Raw genomic sequence first — 27,331 nt, 5'->3', positions numbered from 1 at the left:
TATGACAGTTAAAGACATTGTATATTATGACAGTTAAAGACATGATACATTATGACATTATTGTCGTAAAAGGCGACTAACGGGATCGGATGGTCAGGCTCGCTGACTTGGTTGATGCATGTCATCGATCCCAATTGCGTGGATCGATGCTCATGATGTCAATCACTGGATTGTCTGACCCAGACTCGATTATTTACAGACCGCCGTCATATAGCTGAATAATGCTGAGTGCGGCGTTAAACAACAAACAAACAAACAAACAAACAACCACTTCAGCGATCCTGGCCACCCGTCAATCGCCTCTTACGACAAGCATGGGTTGCTGAAGATCAGTTCTAACCCGGAATCCTCACGGGTCCTGAAGTGGTTGATGGATGTCATCGTATCCCATTTGCGTGGATCGATGCGCATGATGTCAATCACTGGGTTATCTGGTCCAGACTCGATCTCGGTTTCCCTGATGTGTTCGCTGTGCACAGGACCACGTGCAGTATAGACGAAACCAAAACCCTCGTAAATCAGCCTTTTGACATGGCGCATTAAGTACTTCATCACCAGAACGTGGAATGGCGAAAAGAACAAAACCTTATTCCTATTCCTATTTACACATTTTACAACCTTCCAAATGATATCTGGGGCGGCTGGCTAGCCTAGTGATTAACGCGATGGCTCCTCACGCCGAGAACCCAGGTTCGATCCACCAACATTTTACAATGTCCAGGGTATGGTGTCCCTCGTAATAAGGCTGTATGTAAGAGCGGATTTAAACTCAGTTCACACGATTTCTGAGTCATCATTCACATAATTGTGCCTCTCGCAAAATCCGTTTAATGAATATGTATACACTCTTAAAAAAGCAATACGCGGATAAAACTTAAAATTTCCAAAATTGTAAAATATATTAGTTTCTACTAATAGTTGTATGATAATAATGAACAAGTTAGTTTTTTGTTTGTTGTTTAACGCCGCACTCTCCAGTATTCCAGCTATATGACAGCAGTCTGTAAATAATTAAGTCTGGACCAGACAATCCAGTAATTCACATCATGAGCATCAATCGACGCAATAGGGATACGATGACATGCATCAACCAAGTCAGCGAGCCTGACCACCCGATCCCGTTGGTCGCCTCTTACGACAAGCATGAGTTGCTGAAGACCAATTCTAACCCGGATCTTCACGGGTCTCCTCCTGAATGACAAAACGTCGACCCACACGCGTTGCAAACGGCACAACAAAGGGTGTCAGTGTGTTATCCCGACAGTACAGTCCAGTGACTCTTCCTTGCCCAATATGGAGTGGGCTTAGGTCAGTCATAGTGATTCCACCCTACACCATAACCACCACCGCCAAATCTGGCGTGAGGTCTCAGGTTAACATTGGCTTGGCGTTCATCTGACGGCGCCAGACACGACCCTGCCTTTCAAGGAAGTGCAAAATAAATCGGGACTCGTATGAAAACATGACATGTGGCCAGCGTCGATTACCCCAGTTTCGACGTCGTTTACACCACTGACGTCTGTTGGCAATATGACTATTTTTAAGGGACGCCGAGCATGGGGATACCCTGCATGTACACGATTTCTAGTCGTCTGACCCGTACTCCAGTATACCCTGATGAAAGTTCGCAGCAAATTGATTCGCCGATTGAGCTCGATTTCGTAGAGCCTGGTTTTGGATCAGTCGTTTCTGTACTCTTGTCGTTGACCTGGGACGCTCTGAACGGAGTCGACCGTCAACATTGGTTTGTTGGTACCTGTTCTATAGTCTGCTAATCACAAACGGTGGAACACAGAACGTATTGGCCACTGCCTTCTGCCAGTTGCCGACCGCCTCTATGGTTTAATGGTAGAGCGTCCGCCCGGAGAGCGGAAGGTCCTGGGTTCCATCCCCGGCCGCGTCATACCAAAAGACGTTAAAAGATGGCACCTGTTGTTACCCTGTCTTGCGCTCGATTATGGGGCTAAAACAAGGACTGGTCGGCACGGAGTCAGTATACTGTGTCTGAGTGGGGTATTCATGCGGCTTGGTATCTCAGTGGGCTTGTACAAACAGCCACACACGCATACATGCACGTCATTATACAAGTGTAATAATCTTGGACGCGATGTTAAACCCTATATCATCTCACCTCTGCCAGTTGTCAGCATGCCAATAGCCCGTAGAAGCTTCATTAATACACAAACAATGAATGAAAGCAAGTAAGTCAATCACAACTGTATGGTAAGTAGAATCAATAAGATTGACAGAAATAATGGTCCACAGAGATCAATCGACCTTCCTTGAAAGTATCAAAATCAGGAATGAACGTGCGTTCTTGCGTTGGATGTTTGTCGTCAAGACTTGGTCTTAACATTTATATTTCATGATCCAGTCCATTTTTATGAGTGTAGGTTTCCCCTTCAAGTCGATGGCGTCACTGAAGACTTGCTATTAACGTTTTGTTTGTTTGTTTAACGCCGCACTCAGCAATATTCCAGCTATATGACGGCGGTCTGTAAATAATCGAGTCTGGACCACAAAATCCAGTGATTGATATCATGAGCATCGACCCACGCAACTAGGATCGATGACATGCATCAACCAAGTCAGCGAGCCTAACCACCCGATCCCGTTAGTCGTCTCTTAGACAAGCATATTCGCCTTTTACAGCAAGCATGGGCTGCTGGAGACCTATTCTACCCCGGATCTTCACTGGTCTTCACGGTATTAAATGGTCACGTGTCATGATCTTAACTGGGTTCCCCATTTTGAAAGTCACTGGTTAGGAAAGCCCATTAACCTGATTATGATCTGGCCGACCATCAGGGAAGACTAACTCTCATCTGTGGCCTGGCCGACCATCAGGGAAGACTAACTCTCATCTGTGGCCTGGCCGACCATCAGGGAAGACTAACCCTCATCTGTGGCTAGGCCGACCGTCAGGGAAGACTAACCCTCATCTGTGGCCTGGCCGACCATCAGGGAAGACTAACCCTCATCTGTGGCCTGGCCGACCGTCAGGGAAGACTAACTCTCATCTGTGGCCTGGCCGACCGTCAGGGAAGACTAACTCTCATCTGTGGCCTGGCCGACCGTCAGGGAAGACTAACTCTCATCTGTGGCCTGGCCGACCGTCAGGGAAGACTAACTCTCATCTGTGGCCTGGCCGACCGTCAGGGAAGACTAACTCTCATCTGTGGCTAGGCCGACCGTCAGGGAAGACTAACTCTCATCTGTGGCCTGGCCGACCATCAGGGAAGACTAACTCTCATCTGTGGCCTGGCCGACCATCAGGGAAGACTAACTCTCATCTGTGGCCTGGCCGACCATCAGGGAAGACTAACTCTCATCTGTGGCCTGGCCGACCGTCAGGGAAGACTAACTCTCATCTGTGGCCTGGCCGACCGTCAGGGAAGACTAACTCTCATCTGTGGCCTGGCCGACCATCAGGGAAGACTAACTCTCATCTGTGGCCTGGCCGACCATCAGGGAAGACTAACTCTCATCTGTGGCCTGGCCGACCATCAGGGAAGACTAACCCTCATCTGTGGCCTGGCCGACCATCAGGGAAGACTAACTCTCATCTGTGGCCTGGCCGACCGTCAGGGAAGACTAACTCTCATCTGTGGCCTGGCCGACCGTCAGGGAAGACTAACTCTCATCTGTGGCCTGGCCGACCATCAGGGAAGACTAACTCTCATCTGTGGCCTGGCCGACCATCAGGGAAGACTAACTCTCATCTGTGGCCTGGCCGACCGTCAGGGAAGACTAACTCTCATCTGTGGCCTGGCCGACCATCAGGGAAGACTAACTATATATAGATATGTCTGATCCATGCGGGACCGGAGAACACTAACTTGTATCTGCAATGGAAGGGCCGATCATCAGAGAAGATCCGGTTAAAGGGGCACTGATCTAAAGCAATTCGCCGGGACTGGTGGTTGCCTCTGTTATTGTTTTTTCCTCGTGAGTGCCCGGATGATACGCAACGCAACTGAGCGTGACAAGAGACTGGGCTACCGTCTGCAAGGACAGCTGAAAAAACTTGGAGGCAATAATTGTTTTACTCATTTTTAAACACTGATTGTTAACTGTGATCTATAAAGATTTCGACAAAGGGCGCATGTTAATTAATTTATTTAGCCTAAACAAACAGACAAAAAGAAGCTCATCGGATGTCGTCATTTGGAAATAATTATATAGAGGATTCATCACTCGTGTTTTTTAATATGGGAAATATCTACCGAGTCTTAGTTAATCGGTATTTGCCTCGCCTTTGGCGAGGCAAATACCGATTAACGGGACGAGGTTGATATTTCCCATATTAAAAAACACGAGTGATGAATTCTATTTATCATTTTCACATTTTTGCTTCCAAATTAAGGAATAATTGCATTAAACATTAACATCAGCAACTTGTCGAAATCTTACGTATAGATCGTGCGTAGTGATACATGTTTTCCATAGCCATGTAAACCAAAATAAACAATTCGCTGAGAAAAAAAGTTCCTCGGATTATTTGAAACAAAATACTTGAACAGACTTTTGCAGAATAATTGAAACTTTAATAACGGTAACAACAACGATTCTGTGTTATCTGATTATATCTCTGGTGTAACTTCACTTATAATATATAGTTTCAAATCAAACCGCTCGCTCTTCCGGTTATCTAATTTGCATACTTATGTCATTGGGGTATGACATACATGTTTTTATGTCATAAGCTTATGTCATGGATAAATGCTTAAGTTAAATGATAAATGATTGTTATAGTTTAATAATAAAAAGGTATCCATGCAGTAAAAGCAATTTAGGATTTCGGATTGCATCGATAATATGATTACTACTCCCTTGTTGTCATCCACGTTTTCTCGTATAACCCTACACTTGTGTGTATTTGTCGTCATTCGCTTGATGCTCAGTTAATGAATTTATTACAGGTATAATTAGTGGTAGCACCGCTCAGAATACCTGACAAAGGTTCACATTTGGCATTTATTGTGTCTGGAGTATTCATTTGATCTAAATCCAGGTTTCAAGTGAGGTGAAATGTGTGTTATGTAATATGCACGTGGCAGCCCAGCAAGAGATGAATGATCAGTTGATTAACTTTTTTTTGTAAATCAACGGCTCGTTCCTAGTCATCAAAGGATTAACAGAAAATACATTGATTGATTAATCACTGTTATCTTTCACAGTGGATATGTGTGAGTGTTTACATGTCTAGGTTTACTAAAACAAAGGGAATACACTCATATCATGGCGTGAAGTGCCGATGTAAAAACAACATACTTTGTTCAAAGGGTTAACCGATAATATATTGATTGATTGCTCATTGTTATCTAACTCAATGGATTGTTTTAGGAACCGTGGACGTTATGAAAATAGTCGTCACATGGGCTTTCTCAGCCGACCTTTGAGACATGACACCTATGTGAAACACCTGAAACAATCTAAGTGATCAGTTGAGAAACGAACACCGTCCTACTAAATAACGCCCGGGGGCGTCCGGAAACGTCCGGAAACGTCCGGAAACGTCCGGGCGAATGATACTAAAAAATAAAGTGTATTCTATATAATTGTGTTCTTGTATTAATTATACAAAATAACATATAGCTGGAAAAAAAATTACATACACCCCTATTCTTTTTAAATGGTGAATCTGCGAAGCAAATACGATTTGATTTTATTCGAACTGACGAGGTATTCGTAACGAAGGCTTTGAAGGATACAATGTAAATTTGCTTATGAAACAAAAATAATGTTCTTTTATAGAGTCATATTCTGTATACTATTCCATAACTAATACTGAAACACAGACGTTTTCAATAGTTCATGCGTGGCCCCAGAATGGTTCACTGAGTGTAAAACGTCCGGTACTATAGCGTCCGGGCAACGTCGGGGAGCATTTGGTGGGAGCGTCCGGGAGGTTTCATCATACATCCGGAAACGTCCGGGAGGTTTCATCAGACGTTTGGGAGTTTAAAAATACAGTGCAGTCAATAAAACATGTCTTTCTCAGTTTGGTAAGATCGTGAGAATATCAACTGGCGTACGTGTTTGCCTTGTGCAGCGGCCAGAAAATGGAAGTACCAGTAACCGGAAGTTTCTGGCCGCTGCACATGGCAAACACGTACGCCAGTTGATATTCTCACGATCTTACCAAACTGAGAAAGACATGTTTTATTGACAGCACTGTATTTTTAAACTCCCGGACGTTTCCGGACGTCTGATGAAACCTCTCGAACGTTTCCGGACGCCCCCGGACGTCCTCAGACGTTAATAGTAGGACCCACGAACACGGGTTATAATATCCCGAAACGATATATTTTTTTTTTAATATTCGATTGTTACAGAGACACGTGGCATCGAATAAGTTTCTTGTACAGCTGCAGACGCGTTGAATATTGTTCCTTCGTGTGGATATTCACGGATACATTCCTCGAAGAAGGAAGCTGCCTAAAATTATACACATAAATTTGGTAGGTTGTAATTATGATATTTCATTTTGTTTTCCTTCATTTGCTGTAGCATTGGACAGATTCATTCCTGTTCTTCTACGTCTTGTTTGGGAAATTCTTCGATGCGCGATAGACGTTGTTTTCACAAGTCTTTTCCTTTGTAAGCGTGTATATATTACAGTCAATTTGTAAAATGTGATTTTCTCAGGCAATTTATAAAATGTGTAAATATTTTAGTCATTTTGACTGAAAAATTTGTCCATTTCTTTAACAGATTGACTAAAACTGATTAAGACGATCAAAAGGGCCTATAAATATCACAATAGATTATTATGTATGATTAGAAGCCAAACAATATAGAAATGTACTTTTCATCGTAACATTTTCAGTCTCTTGTTGATGATATTAAACATAAAAATGTTTGGAATTCGTGATCATAATAATACAGATGGACATATTTTCCAGTCAATTTATAAAATAACTGAATATTGAGTCTTTTAATAAATTTCCTAAGTGAAAAGTTTGCACAATTTTACTGTAAAAAATATAAACACGATAAAATAAGCAATGCTCAGGAGAAATATTTATTTTGTGTTGCAACTCAAAATAGCGTAAACGAAAATCGCACAATTACCAAGCAAGTGACTTATCAAAAGTTCGTCACCATTACCGATGCTACCCACAAAGATACCTACATTTCCTTATTATTTCCAAAACTGTATTTCATTATGTTGATAGATGTGACCATACGCCCATATACTATCAATAAAAGTGACAAATGCGCTTACGAATTGCGCAGCACAGGTCGCGAACTAGTCTAGGTTTCTGCTATATCATCCGGGTACTCACGGGAAAAAACAATAACCAAGGCAACAACCAGTCCCGGGGAATATTGCTTTAGATCAGTGCTTTAGATTAAGGTTTGTCGTAAGAGGCGACAAACGGGATCGGTTGGTCACTTTCGCTGACTTCGCATGTGATCGTATCCCACATTGGTAGATCTATGCCGGACTGGATTATTTATAGACCGCCGCCACATAGCTGACCTGCGGTATCAAGCAACAAATAAATTTGTATGAGAGCTCTCAAAAACTGAAGTCGGATGGTGTGCTGATCGTGTGTCTTCCTACCCTATTCGTTGCTCGTGGTTTGCCAGATCTGTTAATTTACAGGCCGTCTTGGTATAGCTTATAAATAGTGTTAACTGAGCGTTAAACAATGTTCATCATCCAAAACTGGCTGCCACAGGAGATATCGCTTGGATGAGATCAAGCGATATCTACACTGTAGATATCGCTGCAATGAAATTACATCACAATGCTTTGCAGACCATTGTGACGTCACTGGTTACCATGACGTCACAATCAAATGACATCACTAATGGCTCTGCTACTGAAGCTGTTTGCAGTACTTTTTACACCGAAGACGCTGCTAATTACTGTCTACAAATTTAAAAAGTTGAAAGAATGATGTTGGATGATAAATAAAACCTCACCCTCGTGTCTTTTGATATCAAATATATCAACACTCGTTGATAAAAGTGGCAAAAATCCTCGGCAAGCCTTGGAATTTTTCCACTTTTATCAACTTGTGTTGATATATTTGATATCAAAAGACACTCTGGTGAGATTCTCTATTTACATACCCCTTTAATCACAAAAAGAAATGATCTCAGTGTCACATCGTTAATTGTAACAACGACGACCATTTAATTGATATCCGGAACACGGCGCCCCTTTTTAAAATTAAGTAGATTAGATATCTATCAGTGGTTTGAACGTTTGTCTGAAGTGATACATGTGAAGTAACCTAATTAAAAATTCTTACTTTAACAACTAAGCTTATATCATATATCAACATCTAGATATCTACCCTCATACAGTCAAAATGTGTGTCTGCTTCGCTCGAGGTACCACCTATACATCTAAATCTAAACCTATTCTGAAAATGGAGGCACGGGTGGCCCAGTCGTCTAGGGCAGAGTTACGTCCCTTGGGCAAGTCAGAAACCTATGATTGTGGGTTCGAATCCCGGTTCGCCCCGATTATGTTTCTAGGTTTGTCAGCACCATACCCTTGCTCGTGGGTTTCACCGAAGTGGTAAACGTCTGAGACCTGCATCACTTCGGGCTTTCCTCCCACATTAAGCTGACACGCCGTGATATAACTGGAATACTGTTAAACGCAGCGTAAAACCCAACCTACTCACTCACTATACTGAAAATGGCCACCATTTCGTCACGCCGAAAGCCCGGGTTTGATTGTGTGTGAAGACATGACAATTACTGGATCATTTCTAAAAGCGGCGTAAAAACATACTCACACATGCCACAAGACTACAAAGCATGGTACCTCAGTTGAAGTAATAGATAGATAGAGTTAGATGAAAAATAAGTTCTTTTAACCCATTGACATCCAATATCCCCTAGCTGTCGCTTAAATTAGTGGGATGCCAAATGTATTCTGACCCGTGAAGATTCCGGGGTAAAATAGGTCTTCAGCAACCCATGCTTGTCGTAAAAGGCGACTAACGGGATCGGGTGGTCAGGGTCGCTGACTTGGTTGATGCATGTCATCGATCCCAATTGCGTGGATCGATGCTCGTGATATTAATCACTGGATTGTCTGGTCCAGACTCGATTATTTACAGGCCGCCGTCATATAGCTGGAATATTGCTGAGTGCGGCGTTAAACAACCAACCAACCAACCAAATATATTGAATTCTCCCGTGAAAATCACACGTGTAGATCTACTGATTTAGAACTGGGCTGACTGTCGGTCGTTTCGACGACCCTCGCCCTGAACTTGATGTAGGTTTATTTGTGATTCCCACCGTCCAAGATTATCTCTGTACAAAAAGGAAAAATCTTTATATTTTGGCTTGCGCAGCCAAAGAGCACGAGTTAATTTGCACAACAACACATCTCAAATAATCAAGGCAGTCAGTAGCTTATGTGAGGTGCTCAATGTCGCATGGCTAAACTGGAACATGTCGTACCATTTTCCTCATGTGACTCCAATTTATCATATGTAGGACAAAGATGAAAAGTGTATCTGCGTCGGAACTGTATTTGTCAATATCTTTGACAATCATATTTACATCTCCCCGACTCGAAACCGTACATTGTGGTAGCTTTGTCGAAACGTAATGCACATTTTTAATCAGTTGTCACGTAAAGGGCACCTTGCTGTAAAATCTCGCGAGATAACGTAAAATTATGGGCTGTGCGTGAATTTCGTTTTCAGTGGACGCCATATTGGAAGTGTCTGGTATTTCCCGCCTAAAGGCAGAACTTTTTCAATTTACACCGTAAATTGATAAATTGGCGTTGTGACATTTGATCATATGATCAGAAATATATCAATGTAACTACTACTGAATGTAGCTCGTCTTCCATCACGCGCCTTCATTGCGATGGTGCCCTTTTTGACGTTGGATTGTTGACCCTTCCTGCATCGACGCAATCATGAACAGATAGGATCATTGCTGCTAACTAATTCAACTAACTACAACTTACATAAAACCTTAGACTGCGGACATCTCTAAGAGTGAGTTTGTCATTTATGTCGTGCATGTGTGTAGCGCGATTGGAGCTTGAGATCTATTTTACCAATGATGCACCGATCAAAACATTGTCGAGGGTCGTCTGTCAGAAACGCCTACTCGGTTATTCCGCACCTGAAATTATTTTGCATCCCTGTCGAGTGACATTAGGTTATGCCCTTGTAACACTGAACGTCTTAAGTTTTTATTTGAAGGTTACAGCGGTTTTTTTTTGTCCTTTAAAGTGCTACTTCCTTCTTGCATAATGATTGACAGTTTTCCTGACCATCAAAAGTATATTACATCACCTGTGAAGGTTCATTCTGGATGACCCCGATTAACCACGTTGATAAACATGATAATGTTTCGGGATATTTCGTGATCCTATATCAAATAATTATTTAATTTATTTAAATATGTGCATTGCCTGATCTTTCAGAAAAATAAATGGAACACATGGTCATTGGTGCAAAATCCGATTTGTCTTTTATTTTGCACCAGTTAAATATTTAATCTAATTACGCGATTAAACCTTTTTTTGTACATTTTGTTTGATTTAGTGTTAAACCATGGACACCACATTCAGTGACCATGATGACACTTGCTATATTGTGGTGTTCAGAGGTTTTACTGCATGAACTTTTGATAACCACAAAAGCCATGTACAGCAATGTTATGTTCTTGCAACTAATATCGTATTTTCTGCATTAGGTCCATATTCTTTTGGCAGGTTCCTAGCTGTATATGATTAGCTTAACCATATTTATTTAGATTTCTTTTATCAGCACCATATCCAATACTCTGCTGCTGTTAAAAAACCCAAATGTACACAGGAAATTACAGACTGTCTTATAAATGTTAGGTCTTTATAGAGGGCGTCTTATAATGATTACTTACAACTTTGGAAGTTGGTCAGGGGGTTCTTATTACAGCGAATATGGTATTTGGAGTTTCTTCTCTATGCAATCATTACAGTCATGTTTCAGTGTCACTCTTATTAATCTCAGAAAAATATGTTCGAATAAGTCAGACTATAAAACACTGAGCAGCTGACACTAGTTGGACTTAGTCTGTATGTACTCTTGCGTGCTAAAAATCTAGCATGGCTTCTTGTCTTTGCCTAATACAGTTATCATCGATTAGTTTTTGCTTAAGTTACTCATCTGAAATAAGCTGTGGGCTGGTTTCATGTTGTCTACCCAAGTTTAGATGAAAGTTCCTATCTAAGCCTAAAATTCCATGTGACAGATGGCCTTGGGTCATCAACTTATCACTGACCATTTTATGATGTGGATATTCTTTGTTTATTGCACTAGACGTGGACATATCTAAAAATCTTAGTCAGCACTCAGAATTCAGGGCAGATAGATTAGGTTGAGATAATCTCTCATACTTGTCTTGTACTAAATTGATAATAAAAGTCAAAGCGTCCTTGTGATATCCCTTTTAAGAAAGTATTAGGGGTTTCTTGATTCAAATACTATAGCAGAAAACATCAATGACCACATCTTTAATTTCTAACGATGACCTAGTCATTCACCAAACCATTCATGTCAAGGTCACTGGTGGTAAATGGGTTGATTAAGCACTTGTTTAAGCAAATTTATACTCCACAAAGTTATTCAAATGTCAGTTTAGTAGGGTTGGGACATGAATTTTATTGCAATATATTGCAATACTGATACAGAGAGCTGTATTGCGATACATATTGCAATATGTTTGGGGGACCAAATGTTATATATTTGTACTGTTCAAATGGTACTGCTTCACTCAAAAATCCAGACATCAGAATCTGAGATGGGTTTTGACAGTAAGGATAAATGAGGCTACCTATAACATCATCAACATGGAATGTTAATGTATACAGAACGAAGTGTGTGCTGTTTAGAAAGGAACCCAGTTGATCCAAATATTTCAGAAATTAATATTCGTATTCGTTACCCTATATTCGTGATACGATTCGAATTCGCCTCATAGTGTATTCATTGCAGCCCTAATATATATTATATTATATGTTTATATATTAATTCTTCTTTGACTGTATTGGAAAATATTGATACAAAAGGGTTGTTTTGCGAAATGTGTATTGCCAACAGACATTTTGCAATATACTGGTGTACCGGTTATATACAGTTCGGATATATAAATCTATAAATCAACAATAACATACATCTTTTTACTTCCCCTTCTAAATTCATCTGTGACTCTCATACATATTCAGTAAATATTTCCTAGTATATATTTCACTGAAAAATGTTCCGGTACTTAAAATCACAACCCATAGCACAGGTCAAGCAGTTACCCTGGCTAGTGATGCACAGCTTGTTTTGTTATTGGCAGCATTTGTTTGTAGCCAGCAGGTTCATTATAAACACCACAAATCTAATATGGACAGTTCACTGCTCAGTTCAGACTAGTTTAAATAACATTAGTAGATTTTTATGTGAAAATATGAAGGATGAAACATTTCCTCATGACTTGAGCTTGAATTATTTCACAAAAAGGTGTTCAGGAAACCAGGAAACATTAAGTTCAGTTTTGCTATCAGTACTGTTTTGTTGTCATTTTAATAATTATGTTTTTTTGGAAAATACAACATTGATAAGCCATAATTCACTTCATGCATGCATTTCTGTAAAAGTAGGGGCGGGTAGCCTAGTGGTTAAAGCGTTTGCTCGTCACGCCGAAGACCCGGGTTCGATTCCCGACATGGGTACAATGTGTGAAGCCCATTTCTGGTGTCCCCTGCCATGATATTGCTGGAATATTGCTAAAAGCGGCGTAAAACCAAACTCACTCACTCACTGTAAAAGTATATGATGCATAACTGTGTTATTTCCATTGGTCAGTAGATTTTACTGTTACTATCTTTTGGGCTGCCATTGAATTGCTGAATACAGCTAATGCTGGCACACATCCTTTGACGAATGGCTAATGTTGCAGATTGGATAATTTTAGATACATATATTTTCAGCTGACTGATAACAGAAATAAACGTTCATTGTTTTAAGTGTCTCATTGTTAAATAGATGTATTTGCAAATACAGGAGGGGGTTGGACACATATTGAAAGAATTCATTGTTTACTGCTGAAGGTTCGAAGTTTGTTGTATTTTAGTCTGATGGGATGATTAAAATCGCAATGTAGGCTCAAGGTGCCTGAAGGAGACACTTAGAAATGAAATTACTTTTGAAACAATACCTGTGACAATGTTTATTATATGAAATCAGAAATAAACATGACAAACTCATGGAATTGTTTTATGAAGATGTGATCACTTAAAACACAGTACGATCCAGAAATATTTTTGTGTATTCAGAAATGGAAAAGGGTATTACCAATCTCAGTGAAGAGAAGGGGACAAACAATTATTACTGCATTATCAAGCCTTGGTGAAATGACATTTATGGTGTTATTGATGAATCAATATTATTCTCTTAGTTGGCACTCCTTCATTCAAAACAGCTACACATGTTTAGGAGTATCCCGTGGCACTTTCCAGAGAGTTTTCAGTGTAAATACCTTGTTTTACTTTGAACTTTTTGTTTCACTCTTTGTGTTTTGGGGTTGAATGATTTTTTCAAATTTGTATTTTCTTTTTCAGATCAACCATGTTCTGGAAGTTCAATATATTGACTTCCTCTCACATTGACTCGCTGCTTGACAAGGAGGTATGTGACTAAAGTAAACTGCTCTTCTGTGACTGGGAAATCAAAATGAAGCCTTTGTTATCAGCAGTGACTGGCTCAGATTGCTGAAATATTGCTGAGTGCGGACATAAGCAACAAATAATCAGTTGAATTTGTTTATTTACTTATCCCCCCCTTATTTGAAAAACAGGAGGATATAGTGATCAGTGTTTGGTCCGTTTTCCATTTTCGGGGCAAAACTTCAAAGCTGTTGAATATTTCTTGAGACTTACTATACAGATCCGTCTAGTGGTGAACTTGTACCTTTGATGATTTTGTTGTGTGTTTTTTTTAATGTTTTCATGACGACAAGTTGGATTTATGCTGAATAAAGAGGGTAATGCTCGTTTTCCGAGCAGAACTCTAAAACTGTTGTATATTTCTGGATAAAACTTGCAATGCAGATCAGTCTAGTGGTAAACTGGTGCCTTTTGATGATTTGGGATTTTTTTTATAATTATTTTTATGTTTTCATGGACAAGTTGGACTTTACTGAAAATAAAGGTAGTGCTCGAAATAAAAAACCTTAAATATTTTTCTTATATGAAACTTGCTAATACAGATCAGTCTAGTGGTGAACTGGTGACTTCGGATTTTGAAATATACTGAACAGCATTGTCTCTTTCTTCACTGAACTAAAAGTATCCAATGGCAATGGACCAAAAGTGGGATATAAGTATATGTAGCCATACTCTATTTCCGAATTGCCCTGATTTGATGACTCTTGCTTGAAGCATCACTGTATACAATTACAAGCATGGTGATGGTACGTGTTAATGTATAGCTCTAAATGTCAGGGGATATTTGTTTCTCTTCACATTAAATATGGAAGGTGATTTGTTGACATGATAAATGATATCAGTCAGCATTAAAAATTGGCACAAGTCCTGTCATCCTTGCCAAACTGCCCAATATTTAAGGTATCATAGGGACCAGTAGAAATTTGCTATTATTAAGAGTTTTGCTATATGGCATCATTATAAGTACTAGTGGTCTAAAACTATTAGTTTCTATCTCTGTAAGGGGGGTTGGGTAGCCTAGTGGTTAAAGCATTTGCTCGTCACGCCGAAAACCCGGGTTCGATTCCCGACATGGGTACAATGTGTGAAGCCCATTTCTGGTGTCCCTCGCCAGGATATTGATGGAATATTGCTAAAAGCAGCATAAACCATACTCACTCACTTCTGTATCTGTTTTCAGGATGTTACATTGCGAGAGCTTATGGATGAAGATGATATCCTACAAGAATGCAAAGCTCAGAACAGAAAGCTCATCGAATTGTAAGTTGGCCAAGTCTACAATGCAATCACTTCAGCTGTTCATTTCTATGAAAGGATAACATCCATTTTTTTATGGTTGTAATACTCTTTAGTCAATGCCTCTTCTGTCTGTCGTCCATCTGTAAGTAATCATTTTGTTTCCGGAGCACAACTAAAAAAACATTCAATATTTTTCCAAAAGATTGGATGATATATCAAACAGATCCTGAAGTGGTGCCATTTGCTATTTGCGAATTTATTGCGTTTTTATTTTTCTTGATTTCCATGGAAACAATTTGGACTTAGTTTCAAAAGGGTGTGTGAATTTCGTTTCTGGAGTTAGGTGTCGTTTCAGGAGCAGAACTGAAAAAGACGGTTCAACATTAATGATCAGGGGCTGAAGTGGTGCCTTTTGCTCTTTAGGGATTTAAAAAAAAAAAGAATTGACCTGTTTCAATGGCAGCAAGTTTGACTTTTACTCTGTTCATTTTAGTGTGTGTGTGTCCGGACTATATCTCTACAACTCATAGGTATTCTTTCAAGACACTTTGCACACACCAGGTTGTCAAATGGTGACTTTTGCTACTTAAATTATTTTTTGCATTTCCATGGCAATAAGTCGACTGTTTATAGTGGTGTGTTTGTCCAGACCATATGCCTAAAACTAACTACTCTTTCTTGAAACTTCACACACAAAGGCTAGGTTGTCAACTGATGCCTTTTGCTATTTAGGATTTTTAAAAAAAATTTTTTTTCTGTTTCCACTCTGTTCATATTGGTGTGTCTGTCCGGAGCATATCTCTCCGCCATCATACATCTTCCTGAGGCAAGACAGTTAACTGACTATAAAAGTCCAGTTTCACCCTTGCCGAACTAGGCTGGTATTATGGAGTTATATTTTGGCTGGACTACGGAGTCTATGCATAGTCCAATCAAAATCGCGCACTGAAATCAAAATCCGGTTCGTAAACTGTCGTGCAGATTTCAGTCGATTGCAGGATTTGCAAAGCATGTGCACCGCCAACTCGTTGTCAGCAGATATTTTCCAAATCTTTTCATGTTTTTAATCAAGGTGCTCACATGATTTGATGCATTTCGCGATGTAAGACCCGTTTTATCACAATATAGATCTTGATTATCGATCAGATCGTCCTGACTCGGCGCCACTATTTTGTGTGAAACAAACGCAAGTGATGCATGAGATGCAAGAGGTGGAATCTGATTGGTCCATAGGAAAGGCTTTGAAGGGACATAACTGGTAATAGCCACTGGTGGTGCTACGATCGAGCTGAGTAATTCCAGCCTATTTCGGCAATGGTGGAAACTGGACTGTTTTTTGGTCATCTTGTGATGACTCTTGTTGAGAAGGAAAGAGGAGATGTGTGTTTTATTTTTAAGGACGAATTTCACCCTCTAAATAGTGAAACAGAACTACTTAAAGTCACCATGTTCACTATTCACCAATTTCATCTGAGCAACAGCCACCATACCCCGGAAAACACACTAGTTTTATGGGTGGATATTTACATGTATCCATAATGCTACATATGTGGTAGCTGTTTACAAAATTTACCTCAGAAAGCAGAACTGTTTGTTTGTTTGTTGTTTAACACCACACTCAGCAATATTCCAGCTATATGATAGTTTCTGTGTAAATGATCAAATCTGGACCAGACAATCCAGTGATTGAGATCATGAGCATCGATCCACTCAATTGACTGACCACCCGATTCCGTTAGTTGCCTTTTACTGCAAGCATTGGTTGCTGAAGACCTATCCTACCTCGGATCTTCATGGGTCGAAAGCAGAACTCATAACAACCAGACATTTTAATGGACAGACAGTTGTTAATATCTTTTGACAGCCACACATACAGACACAAACAGAAACACTGTTTGGCAGTTGTCATACTTCAAAAGTTGGGCATTCTAAATTATGACACTGTTGTATGTTAATTCAACAACGATTTAACACAAACCAAAGGAAGCATTGATACCATATCAGTTTGACACTGGGAATTGCATTCAGAACAAGTCGTATTTCTTTATTTGTAGCTGATCCAAATACTGATAAACATCGGTAGATGTTAATTAAGGTTGACAGAAGTGGCAAATGAATTGTAGGTGGGGATGATAATTTAGTAATTAATTTATTGTGGTCTTATGAGGTGGACTTGACTGAAAGCAAGTTTATTAGGCTTGCATTTGGAGCAGTAGTTAAAGTTGTATACTATGGATGGAGTGGAATAATAGATTGGAGGGTAAGGCATGGGCTTATCATCCAAGGACCCATGTTTAGATTCCAGCTGTGAGATGAGCTTAAAACCAGAAAATGTTCTTTCCAAAACCTCCTCTCACCTTATTCATAAAGTCACCTAACCTGTGAAGACCCGGGGTAGAATAGGTCTTCAACAACCCATACTTGCCACAAAAGGCGACTATGCTTGTCGTAAGAGGCGACTTACGGGATCAGGTTCACTGACTTGGCTGATGGATGTCATCGTATTCAAATTGCGTGGATCGATGCTTATGATGTCAGTGACTGGACTGTCTGGTCAAGACTCGGTTATTTACAGACCGCCATCATATAGCAGGGAATATTGCTGAGTGCGGTGTTAAACAACAACAAAACAAACATAGTCACTTCTTGCTGCCAGCAAAGATTCCTTGGTACCTATTAACTTGAAACGCCCATGGAGGAGGCCACAGACTCGTCACCTGTGTTGTCTGTTTCTAGCATCATCCAGCCAGAGAACATGGAGGAGATGGTGCAGCTCATCACAAAAGATCCCCCTGACGATGTGGACGAGAAAATGAGATTCAAGTAAGTAGCCAGTGACTTCTTCGGCCTCAGTTTCAATGAATACTTACAGCTTGTCCAGATACATGTTTACAATCAACCCATTAAAACTGACAAGTCAAAAAAGCATTGATGGTGTTTAATATGATAAATACCAGTTACGCTTAAGGCTTTTTAGAATTCAGTGAACATTTATTCACCAGAATTAATTTGATTGGTTCTAGGTTCCATGTCCGAAACCTTGATGTGCCGTGACAATTGTCTTTTGCTCACTGTTTTGAGCTTATGTTTACCAACAGTTATGTTTTCCCTCAGCCATACTGCATTTGATACCCCAATTTCCACATTTTGTTACATCGATCATAAACAACTTGTATAACTCCTTGGGAAGATGTTTGTAAAGTGACAAGAAATAGGGCAAGATGTTACAAAAACAAGAAGAGAATACATGAATATATAAGAAAAATTGAGTTAAGTAATGTTATTATGTTTGTATATATAGAAACAGGTATTATAAACGATGGCCTTAATAGGCCCGACACATTGTGTTTCAGATACCCGAACACAGCCTGCGAGGTGCTGACATCCGATGTTACCCAAATAAATGACAAGTTGGCCGGGGATGAAGCACTCATAGATAAACTTTATGGTTTTCTTGAGGGGGAGAAACCGCTAAACCCATTGCTCGCTAGCTTTTTCAGTAAAGTGATGGGTTTATTAATTACACGGAAAAGTGAAATGGTGAGAATCATTGGAGAGCAATGTGGCATCGTTTTGGGGGAGGATTCCTTTCTGCATGCCATCTGTTTGTCCTACGTTTCACGTTCTGTTTCTGGTTCTCTTTCTTTGAGTCTTCTCATTTTCCATTAGTTTTCATCAGTTCCAAAAGGACATGGTAGGATAAATTCGGTATGGCAATAACAAGCTTTTTGGTTTCTTAAATTGAAAGCTTTCGATTTTGACATGGTCAAATTTATACATGATATAAGTCCAGTTGAAATTTGTGAAAAGGCAGATTTTTCTAACTTCCAAAGAAAATCTCAATATGGGCAAGACAGTGACCCAATTGAATTTCTTGCCATGTCTGCTTTTATCTACATCTCCTTGAACCAAGGATGGGAAAAACCCTTATCCTACCTTGTCTTTGTTTCTCTTAATTCATCCCTGTTTATCATCAAGAATCAGTTCATTTTATTCATGAGTCACAATTCATTCATCACTTTCCTCAATCTGTAAACTTCATTAAACTCTACCTGCTATATCTTGAAGTCTTTAACTGTCGTTTCATAATGGTTTAGGTTATAAAGACTTCCTCGTTGACTTGTTACTGATTACCTGTAAATGTTTTGTTGTTGACAGATATTTGAATACCTGAAGAGTAAGAAAGACTTTGTGGGCAGTTTGTTAGATCACATCGGCACCTCAGCAATAATGGATTTACTACTGCGATTGATCACTTGTATAGAGCTGCCAGACGTGCGCAGAGCTGTGATAGATGTACGTATCATATGCTGGATGTGGTGGTAATGTATGTCCAGAATATTTGAATGCAGTCGGCTTAAGGTGAACCATCTTACCATACCGTTACTAAGGCTTAAATATATTTATTATTCATCTCCTAGTCACCCTATGCAGGCACAATATTTCTCTTTTAAAAAAGTGGGTACTGTATATTACTGGGTATAGGCCAAGTGTTTGAGAACAAGATCCATGGCATAAAATGAGGATCGGCGAATACCCTGAAGCAATGTTCTTTGAAAGTATTTTGCAGTCTACAGCGAGTATCAATAGAAATCTGCCACTGATTATTCTCACAGTGCATAAATTAAAGAAATGTCATTACAAACCTTTAACAAAACTCATAGTACTGTATATACTTTCAATATTGTTTGTGATAAATATACCTATGGAAAGTAACAAAATGTAACATGATTGATGACATTGCTTAGCCATGTTGTGTTGGGGAGCATTGATTATGTATTCCACATTATGAGATGAAGATCATGTTTGAAGGAAATTTGATTCTAAATCCTGTTTACAAAGCTATCAACCATCTTAAACAGTTACATTTGATAAGGATAGAAAGTAATTCGTTGGCAAGATTAATTTTGTCGGTCTACTTTTCTAGCAAACATATTTTCTCCTGCTTGTCATATAACTCTCTCGTTTTCGTGAAATCAATTGTCGGAAATGAAAAATAAGGTATATCCAAATGAGACAGGTCAGGTCAACTGGCATTGACGAAAGCTTCCACGACAAGCGTTGTTTCACGAGTTAGTATGATATTATATTGTCTTAATGATAAGATTAAACAAGCATGTTTTTCCAGTGTAACTTGGAAGAATCTTTTAATTTGAAGTTTACGCGATATAGGGATTTTCCATTGGACGAGAGGTCGGTCACCTGACCGGAATTAACGTAAGTGTATGAACGAAACAATTTGACGTTCATACGTTTTTCACGAGGCAGTGTTCTTGAAATGACATAAACACTGACAGATTACTTCCACATTCCTGGGGGACCCCTGGGAATTCTCTAGCACAAATAAACGCAGAAGCATTTCACATCATTTAGACCCTTTAATCTTGAACTTAGAGTTTTAGCATACATTGGGATAAGTCAGAGAGTTTGAATGCATATCCGTTCATACATTGGGATAAGTCAGAGAGTTAGAATGCATATCTGTTCAAGTTTGGACCTCACTCTATAAAGGTTCATACTCCAGTGAACTCCCACAAAGTGGAAGTCTATTCTTGAATGGAAATATCGCTGACATATACAATCAGTGTTCTGTGACTGAGGCCTTGCGGGATTCCCACAACATTTCTGTCCATGACGCAATTAAAATACGAGTCAGGCTGGGCGCACTAAACTTTTCACCTTCACTTACTTCAATATAATTTTAATCTGAAAGGTTGTGTATTATAAGTAAACATTGCAGTCAAACATCAGCATGTTTCTAAACCAAATGTGTCCGCCATGTTTGAGATTACTATAGTGATATTTTTTACCAATTGTAGGCAAACTTACAATTAACGCCAGTAGGAAGGCACTGAATATTGTTTCAGACCAATCAGATTTATTGTTTTTAAATAGATACTGTCATAGCCGGCAGTGAAAAGCATGGTGTCTGCTAAACTGAAGAAGTGACAAATGCGCTTGGAAACATTTTTGGTGTCGTCATTGGGTAAAAAACAAAAGAATGACGACATGAACTTTGGATGAATTTTGATGCATTTTGTAATAATTTATTATAACTGTTACAGAGTTAAGATGTTTAAACATTTACTGAAAGGGTGAAATTGAATCACAGATCCATAAATCATTAATGATAATGTGCGTTGCTCAAGTCGCATAGTGTAATCTGTTATTTGAAACTGCATACAGATTAATCAAATACACATTAAAACATTTCTTTTGAATTGAAAGGTTTATTGCAGTTTATACCATATTTTGTTGAATTAGGACCATCAAATTGAAGGACAGTACATAGCATTTAAAAATCATCATCAATTTTGCTTTATTAGGGATGAGGCCCTTCAAAATTTTAGAAGGCCCCTTTAATTGACACCAAGGGCCCCAAAGGACCCTTGGTTGATGGAGGCTAGGAACAATACTGTACAATGTATTTATATTGGCTGTACCCTGTCTATTTTTGGAGCTGTCCTTTCTGCAAGGCATGTCATTTAGTTTGTGATTTTAAGGGTTGTGCTTGGGTTATCTGCTGACATCCGGTGTCGGCAAATACCTGTTAATATGCAGTAGTCAGATCATTGTTCTGAAGTCAGTGCCTCAAACAACAGATGGTATGTAGTATTTTATCATTATATGTATCCAGCAATGTGTACTAGAGTTTTGATTAATCGGTGCTTTGTTACACAAGTGTTACATATTTTATCATTCTTGTTATATTTCCTTAATTCATGCACATGAATATTCATTTGATGTAAGGTCAAGTAATTCTACCAATAGTATTACAAGTGTCTTATTTTCAGTGGTTGAATGACCAACATGTGGTCGAGCGGCTTGTAGCTAGCATAGTCCCATCAACAGATGAAGATGTGAGTACATTGATGATTATTATGAGTACTGATTTTGATTATGTTAATGGATCATAATGTGTGTCGTTTTATTTCTCTTACACGTTCTCATCCTTTTTCCAAGATTCTGCTCAAGTCAATTTTTGTGAAAGGCCAGAATTTATTTCTAATGACAACATAATATTTCTGAATTGTGTCAAAAGATTGTAGAGTGTGAAAAGAAATTATCAATAACCTGTTTTGTTGCAGGTAATCAATCCAATCATATATTTTTGAAGGTTTTGGATAATATTCTGTTACCTTTAACTCCAGATTCTCATGCATTTTTTTGCCATCCACAGTGATTGGGAAAGTTAAGTGTGATGCGAAATTCATGCATAATTTTATAAAATAGTGCATAAAAAATACAGTACGGGTAGTTTATGTTGACTGACATATCACAATTATATTTGATTTCAACACAACGACATAACATTGCAATAAAATATCACTAGACATGATGATTTACCATTTCAATTGTATTTCTTGTACTGCTAGACATTGTTTTATATGCAGAGATTCAGATCACTCTGTATTTGTCTCATAAAATAAGCTGTCAGCTAGGTGATTCAGTTAAAAAATATCCAATAATATTATAAGAATTTTCATGCAATGATTGGAAGAAGTAGTATCTGAAATTATTATTTTGTCAAGGAGTGACAAAGCACTTTCTGATCTCCATTCTGTAGATTCACTGCAATGCAGCCCAGTCACTCTGTGATATTGTACGTCTTGGAAGAGAACAAATTATTCAACTACAGGACTCCTCTGATCCAGATCCCTTGTTGGTTACAATGGAGCTGTAAGTTTGATTTATTTCTACTCATTTCTGAAAAAAAGATTTGTCGAGAAATACAGAGAGATGAAATTAAGTAAGTTGAGGTCTATTTCAGATTTATAAATACTGGTGCAGAATAGGTTGCTGGTGCTTGTTCAAACAGTGTGGATTATTGCACATGCTTTTAGTCACTGGTTTGTCTGATCCAGACTGTTATGGTGATTTAGCTTGAATGCCATAAAACAACTTTCACCACTGGTTTATCTGGCCCAGACTTAATAATATGCAGTCTGCTGAGATTTGACTGGAATATTGACTGCAAACAACATTCGCTCACTCCCTCAGTATCTGGTTATGAATAATGATTAATCTGTGTCATACTCAGGAATATTTCCAGGTCTTTCAGTTTCACTTTCCACTGAATGTGCTGTAAGTTGATTGTTACTGTTTAGCATTAATGTGTCTCTGTGTTTCATTACAGTGAGGAAACTGTGGCGCAGTTGTTAAAGAATCTTCTGGACACTGAAAAGAATGAGTCTGTGTTGGTGAATGGGTTATTTGTCATACACACGCTTCTGGAGGTTCGGAAGCAAGGGTAAGTGAAAACAGTGTTTGTCATTGTATCAAGTATATGTCATGACAATGTCCAAAGTCTTGTTATACCCCTGTTTACGAATTTTGATAACTGGTTTTGTATAGCTCATGGGGTTATAAAGGAAAGGGCAGTTCCTCTGACTTAAAGCAACAGGTATATTTCATTAATTAACAAACTATTTACTATTTGTTGTTGACCAGCAGCGATAACGGGGGTATGTGAGCTTTGCTCACTTCTTTCTTGTTTATTATGATGTGGGGGTCTTCTTTGAGATACTGGGATAGGAGAATGATACAATTTGTCCCTTCTGGGTATTCTGTGGCAGAATAGATCCCAAGTACCCATGCTTGTAAAACTAAAATCAGGATAACCTGGAGTGGATGCCTCTGTGTCATCCAAACGTGAAGGCTTGGGTTGTTGCTGATGCAGTCAACAACTGGTTTGCCTTGTCCAGACTTTATTTATAGGTCACAATGACACAGCTGAAATACTGCTGACTGTGGCAATGCTCACTAAGACACTTGTCTGTACAGGATGTTCATGCCCCCATGGTAGATGTCGTGGTTAGGACAGGACAGGACCCCAGCATCCTATTGCTTGTTGTCAGAGCTCCAGATAAGCTGCGTATCGGTGTGAAATACGCAGCAGAAATGCAGAAATACGCAGTAAAATATAATCCAAGCGTATCAAATACGCAACGAACATTACAGATACGCTACAAAAATAAAACTTGTGCGTATCATCAAAATATTGTAAAGTAACCCTGCGTATTCGATTTGAAAATCAGCAACTTATTTTGAAATTATAAACGGGCATTCCGCCAACCTTGCCAAACTCCACGATGACAGTCACATCATGATCATTTGCCATCACACTTTCTTGTGGAAGTATCATGGTATTTTTGAGTCCTATAAAGCTCTCGAACCCACACGACACCAGTTTGCAGGGACTAGATGAATAGTGTTTTTAAATATTTATCTTAAATACCCACATGTGTAAAAACTAGTGGGTAACAGAAATTTGAATACGCAGATAGAATTACTGATACCCAATGATTTTAAAATGCATGGGTAAAATACCCACAACACCAAAAGCTTATCTGGAGCTCTGGTTGTAAAAGGCAGCACAATTTGATTCATGGGTCAGTATAATATGCGTGCGTGCATATCCGTGTGCGTTCTTATAGAGAAATCCAGGTTTCAGAAGGGTGTTGCACTGTAGTGTATGTATATTATGTCTCAGTTGATTGTTTATTTAAGAATTGACGTTCACTTTGTGGGAGTTCATTGGAGTATGAACTTTCATAGAATGAGAGCCAAACTGTATGAATGTTGGAGCTTGTTATGACGTTCATGCAATATTTGGCCCTCACTCCATGAAGGTTCATACTCCAGTGATCTCGCACAAAGTGAATGTCAATTCTTATTATTTCTAAGTCACTATTTCAACCTCAAAGGATGGAGATCTATACAGATTTTATTTAGTGTGTGATGTGATGTTTACACTGACGGCCATACAACAACCAGCTGTAACACGTAACGTGGAAGTAGTCCATCATTTCAAGAATACAGCCTCGTGAAAAACGTATGAACATCGAAATGTGTCATTCATACACTTACAAACTCCAGTTTCGCTGTCATTTGACTGACCTCTCGTCCAGTATATTGTGTAAACCTCACATTATAAAATTATAGTCTGATGAGTAAAATGTTTCTTAATGTGACTGGTAGGACCGAGGGAGCAGCTGAACACATGGCCGCTTTTGACACCGAACGTCTCACTCAGGGAGTCAACAGTGTGCTAGCAGCAATAAGTCCAAGGTTAAAAGACTTTCACCAACTCTTGCTAGAGCCTCCAAAGGTAACGTATATTGAGATTTGTGTTTTCCTACCATTCAATATTAATGAATTCAAAACAATGCAAGCCTTCAGTATATTCCTAATTGGAAGGCCTGCTGAAGTTTTGCAGAGGTTTATTGTGGCCAGTAAGCATTGAGCCAACATGTGTCAAATTTAGCTGTAAAACTCGCTGCAATTTGTTGTCGAGAGTTGTTTCCCTTTGGCCTGCAGAAACCAATTACTGTATTCGACGTAATAAGCGCCCACGGCGATATTTGTTAATATATTGGCTAGTGAACAATCCCAATTAACACCCCTTTCGATTGATCAATGTACACAAGACTTATTTATTCGTGTATAATACGCACTCGTGTGTTATATGCACCCTTAATTATGGGCAATTCAATTCTGGAAAAATATATCTGTTGTATATAAACATTTCAGGCTAAAAACATTACTATTCTAATAAGAGCCCCCTATTTCTAATTTTGAGAGTGCCCTGGGCGCTTATTACGTCGAATACGGTATCATGGTTTTGAATCCAAGATTTGCTCTGGTTATGTTTTTAGTTTGTCAGGGCCATACCTGTGCTTGAGGATTTCACTGAAGTGATAAACATGTCAGAACTACATCACTTCTGGCTTTCCTCCAACATCAAGCTGACACCCTATGCTATGACTAAAATACTGTGGAAAGCATGTTTAATTCAACTAACTATAATTTCCTTGCAGCAACGTTTCTGTGCAATGCCAACAACGTGTGGGACACTTGAACCCCCACTCGGCAACACACGTCTCCAGATAGCCAAACTGGTCACAGCTCTTGTATCCACAAACACACACTCTGTCAATGTAGAACTAGCCAATCTCGGGACCACGAGAATTCTACTGGTAAGAAGGATTAGTTGTGACATGACAAACTATTTATGAGCATGGTAAGGTTGCGATACCAGGCATGATCTTTACAAACTATTGAATACTTACAATGTAAGCTTTTTTTAAAACATTTTCAAGGCTGTGTAAGTTTTTTGCTCATATAATTGACAGCTCTCTTGCAAATCCTTGAGGTTATTACTTTTCGATAAAGGTTGTTTATTGTTGTTGTTGTAATGTTTACATATGAAATACTAATTTGTTTCAACAAATGTTTTTGGAGAAAATGTTACTTGAGAATTGGAGATATATTTCAAGATAAATTTACCTGTCTCAGGCTACCAAACCCCAGTAAGGCATAAAACTGGACCAATAACATAAGAATAACTTGCTGAAAGTTTGAAACTATTCTACCTAGGGATCCTTTAGCATCAGACTATTTTATATGTTACTTGTCTTTCATCTGTAGGTTGACAGCACTAAACGGTTTTTTTTGCAGGATCTCTATTTTAAGTATGTGTGGAACAATTTCTTACACACGCAAGTGGAGCAGTGTATTAACACAATACTCAATAACGTTCCTGTAGAAGTGGAAAACAAGAAAGAAAATCCTCTCTTAGTTCAAGTGAGTGAAATATGTTCTATCTTATTTGTCAGATATTTACCATGTGGGGATTTGACAAAACCTGTTGCTTTCCGTCGTTGACAATTGGCATGATTGACACTAACAAGTCTGTTAGGGTAAATCTTATCTTTATGTAATCACAATAGTTTATGTAAGTTATTGTTGATGACAACATTTTCATATCGATAACCGTTATTATTTCTTCCAATCAACTATAATTCTGATTATTGATCTTTTGGGCCGTCCCAAAATATGATACAAAAAAGCCCAAAGATATTTAGCATTACTGTCATTTTTATTCTTTTTGTTATTATATGAGCATTGATATTGTGTTAATGTTTTGCAAATGTATATTTGTAATTGAAATGTCAAATGTAAAGGTATAACCAAATACAATTGAGTTAATTGAATGTCTTTGTTTTTACAGCTATTTTCAGATTGTAAAATAATTCAGAGATTACTTGATGAGTGGGAAGAAAATGAGCAACAACAGTGAGTATAAGAAACCATTGAGGGGTCAGTCAGTAAGAGGTAGACCAAAATTCTGATCAGCTGGGTAAAGAAGCCATTGGAAAAATGATTCTCAAACGAAGCAAATTTTATAAATATCCTGGCGTGTTTTGCGAGGGGTATTAAAATAGACACCGTCAGTCTGTCCATGTAAGATGTCGTTTTTGGAGCAGATCTTGAAAACCGTAGAAGTTTTCTTCACCAAACAAGGCGCATAGATAAGTCTAGGTGTGAACTGGTGCCTTTTGATAGTTTAGGATTTTCGACAGTTTCTGTTTGCTAAAACTTTAACTTACGCTG

At 38.9% G+C, this 27,331-nt stretch overlaps 2 protein-coding genes across 7 annotated transcripts in view; both read left to right on the top strand.

The window, feature by feature from the left end:
* Positions 1 to 665: 665 nt before the first annotated feature.
* Positions 666 to 3,803, top strand: LOC125372997 (translation initiation factor IF-2-like). Its single transcript, XM_048383778.1, has 2 exons — positions 666 to 690; positions 2,809 to 3,803. The coding sequence occupies exons 1-2, from the start codon at positions 666 to 668 to the stop codon at positions 3,801 to 3,803; spliced, it is 1,020 nt and encodes a 339-aa protein (XP_048239735.1).
* A 5,874-nt stretch (positions 3,804 to 9,677) lies between these two features.
* LOC124133523 (serine/threonine-protein phosphatase 6 regulatory subunit 3-like) overlaps positions 9,678 to 27,331 on the top strand; it is a 41,955-nt gene continuing 24,301 nt past the window's right edge. For 4 of the 6 annotated variants that reach the window (XM_046497932.2, XM_046497931.2, XM_046497934.2 and 1 more), the window contains exons 1-13: positions 9,678 to 9,992; positions 13,592 to 13,658; positions 14,877 to 14,956; positions 17,672 to 17,758; positions 18,268 to 18,475; positions 19,094 to 19,231; positions 21,730 to 21,795; positions 22,503 to 22,615; positions 23,073 to 23,186; positions 24,917 to 25,046; positions 25,756 to 25,914; positions 26,396 to 26,521; positions 26,949 to 27,013. In XM_046497932.2, the coding sequence (XP_046353888.2) occupies positions 13,599 to 13,658; positions 14,877 to 14,956; positions 17,672 to 17,758; positions 18,268 to 18,475; positions 19,094 to 19,231; positions 21,730 to 21,795; positions 22,503 to 22,615; positions 23,073 to 23,186; positions 24,917 to 25,046; positions 25,756 to 25,914; positions 26,396 to 26,521; positions 26,949 to 27,013 (1,346 nt within the window). In that variant the 5' untranslated portion in view covers positions 9,678 to 9,992; positions 13,592 to 13,598. The remainder of the gene's footprint in view (positions 9,993 to 13,591; positions 13,659 to 14,876; positions 14,957 to 17,671; positions 17,759 to 18,267; positions 18,476 to 19,093; positions 19,232 to 21,729; positions 21,796 to 22,502; positions 22,616 to 23,072; positions 23,187 to 24,916; positions 25,047 to 25,755; positions 25,915 to 26,395; positions 26,522 to 26,948; positions 27,014 to 27,331) is intronic. The other 2 variants (XM_046497935.2, XM_046497933.2) reach the window with 1 other exon arrangement.

This window comes from Haliotis rufescens, unplaced genomic scaffold, assembly GCF_023055435.1.
Source record: "Haliotis rufescens isolate VD_foot unplaced genomic scaffold, xgHalRufe1.0.p SCAF_5, whole genome shotgun sequence".
Taxonomy (NCBI): domain Eukaryota; kingdom Metazoa; phylum Mollusca; class Gastropoda; order Lepetellida; family Haliotidae; genus Haliotis; species Haliotis rufescens.
Note: the sequence above shows the minus strand (reverse complement) of the source record. Positions and strands in the feature narration are given on the sequence as shown.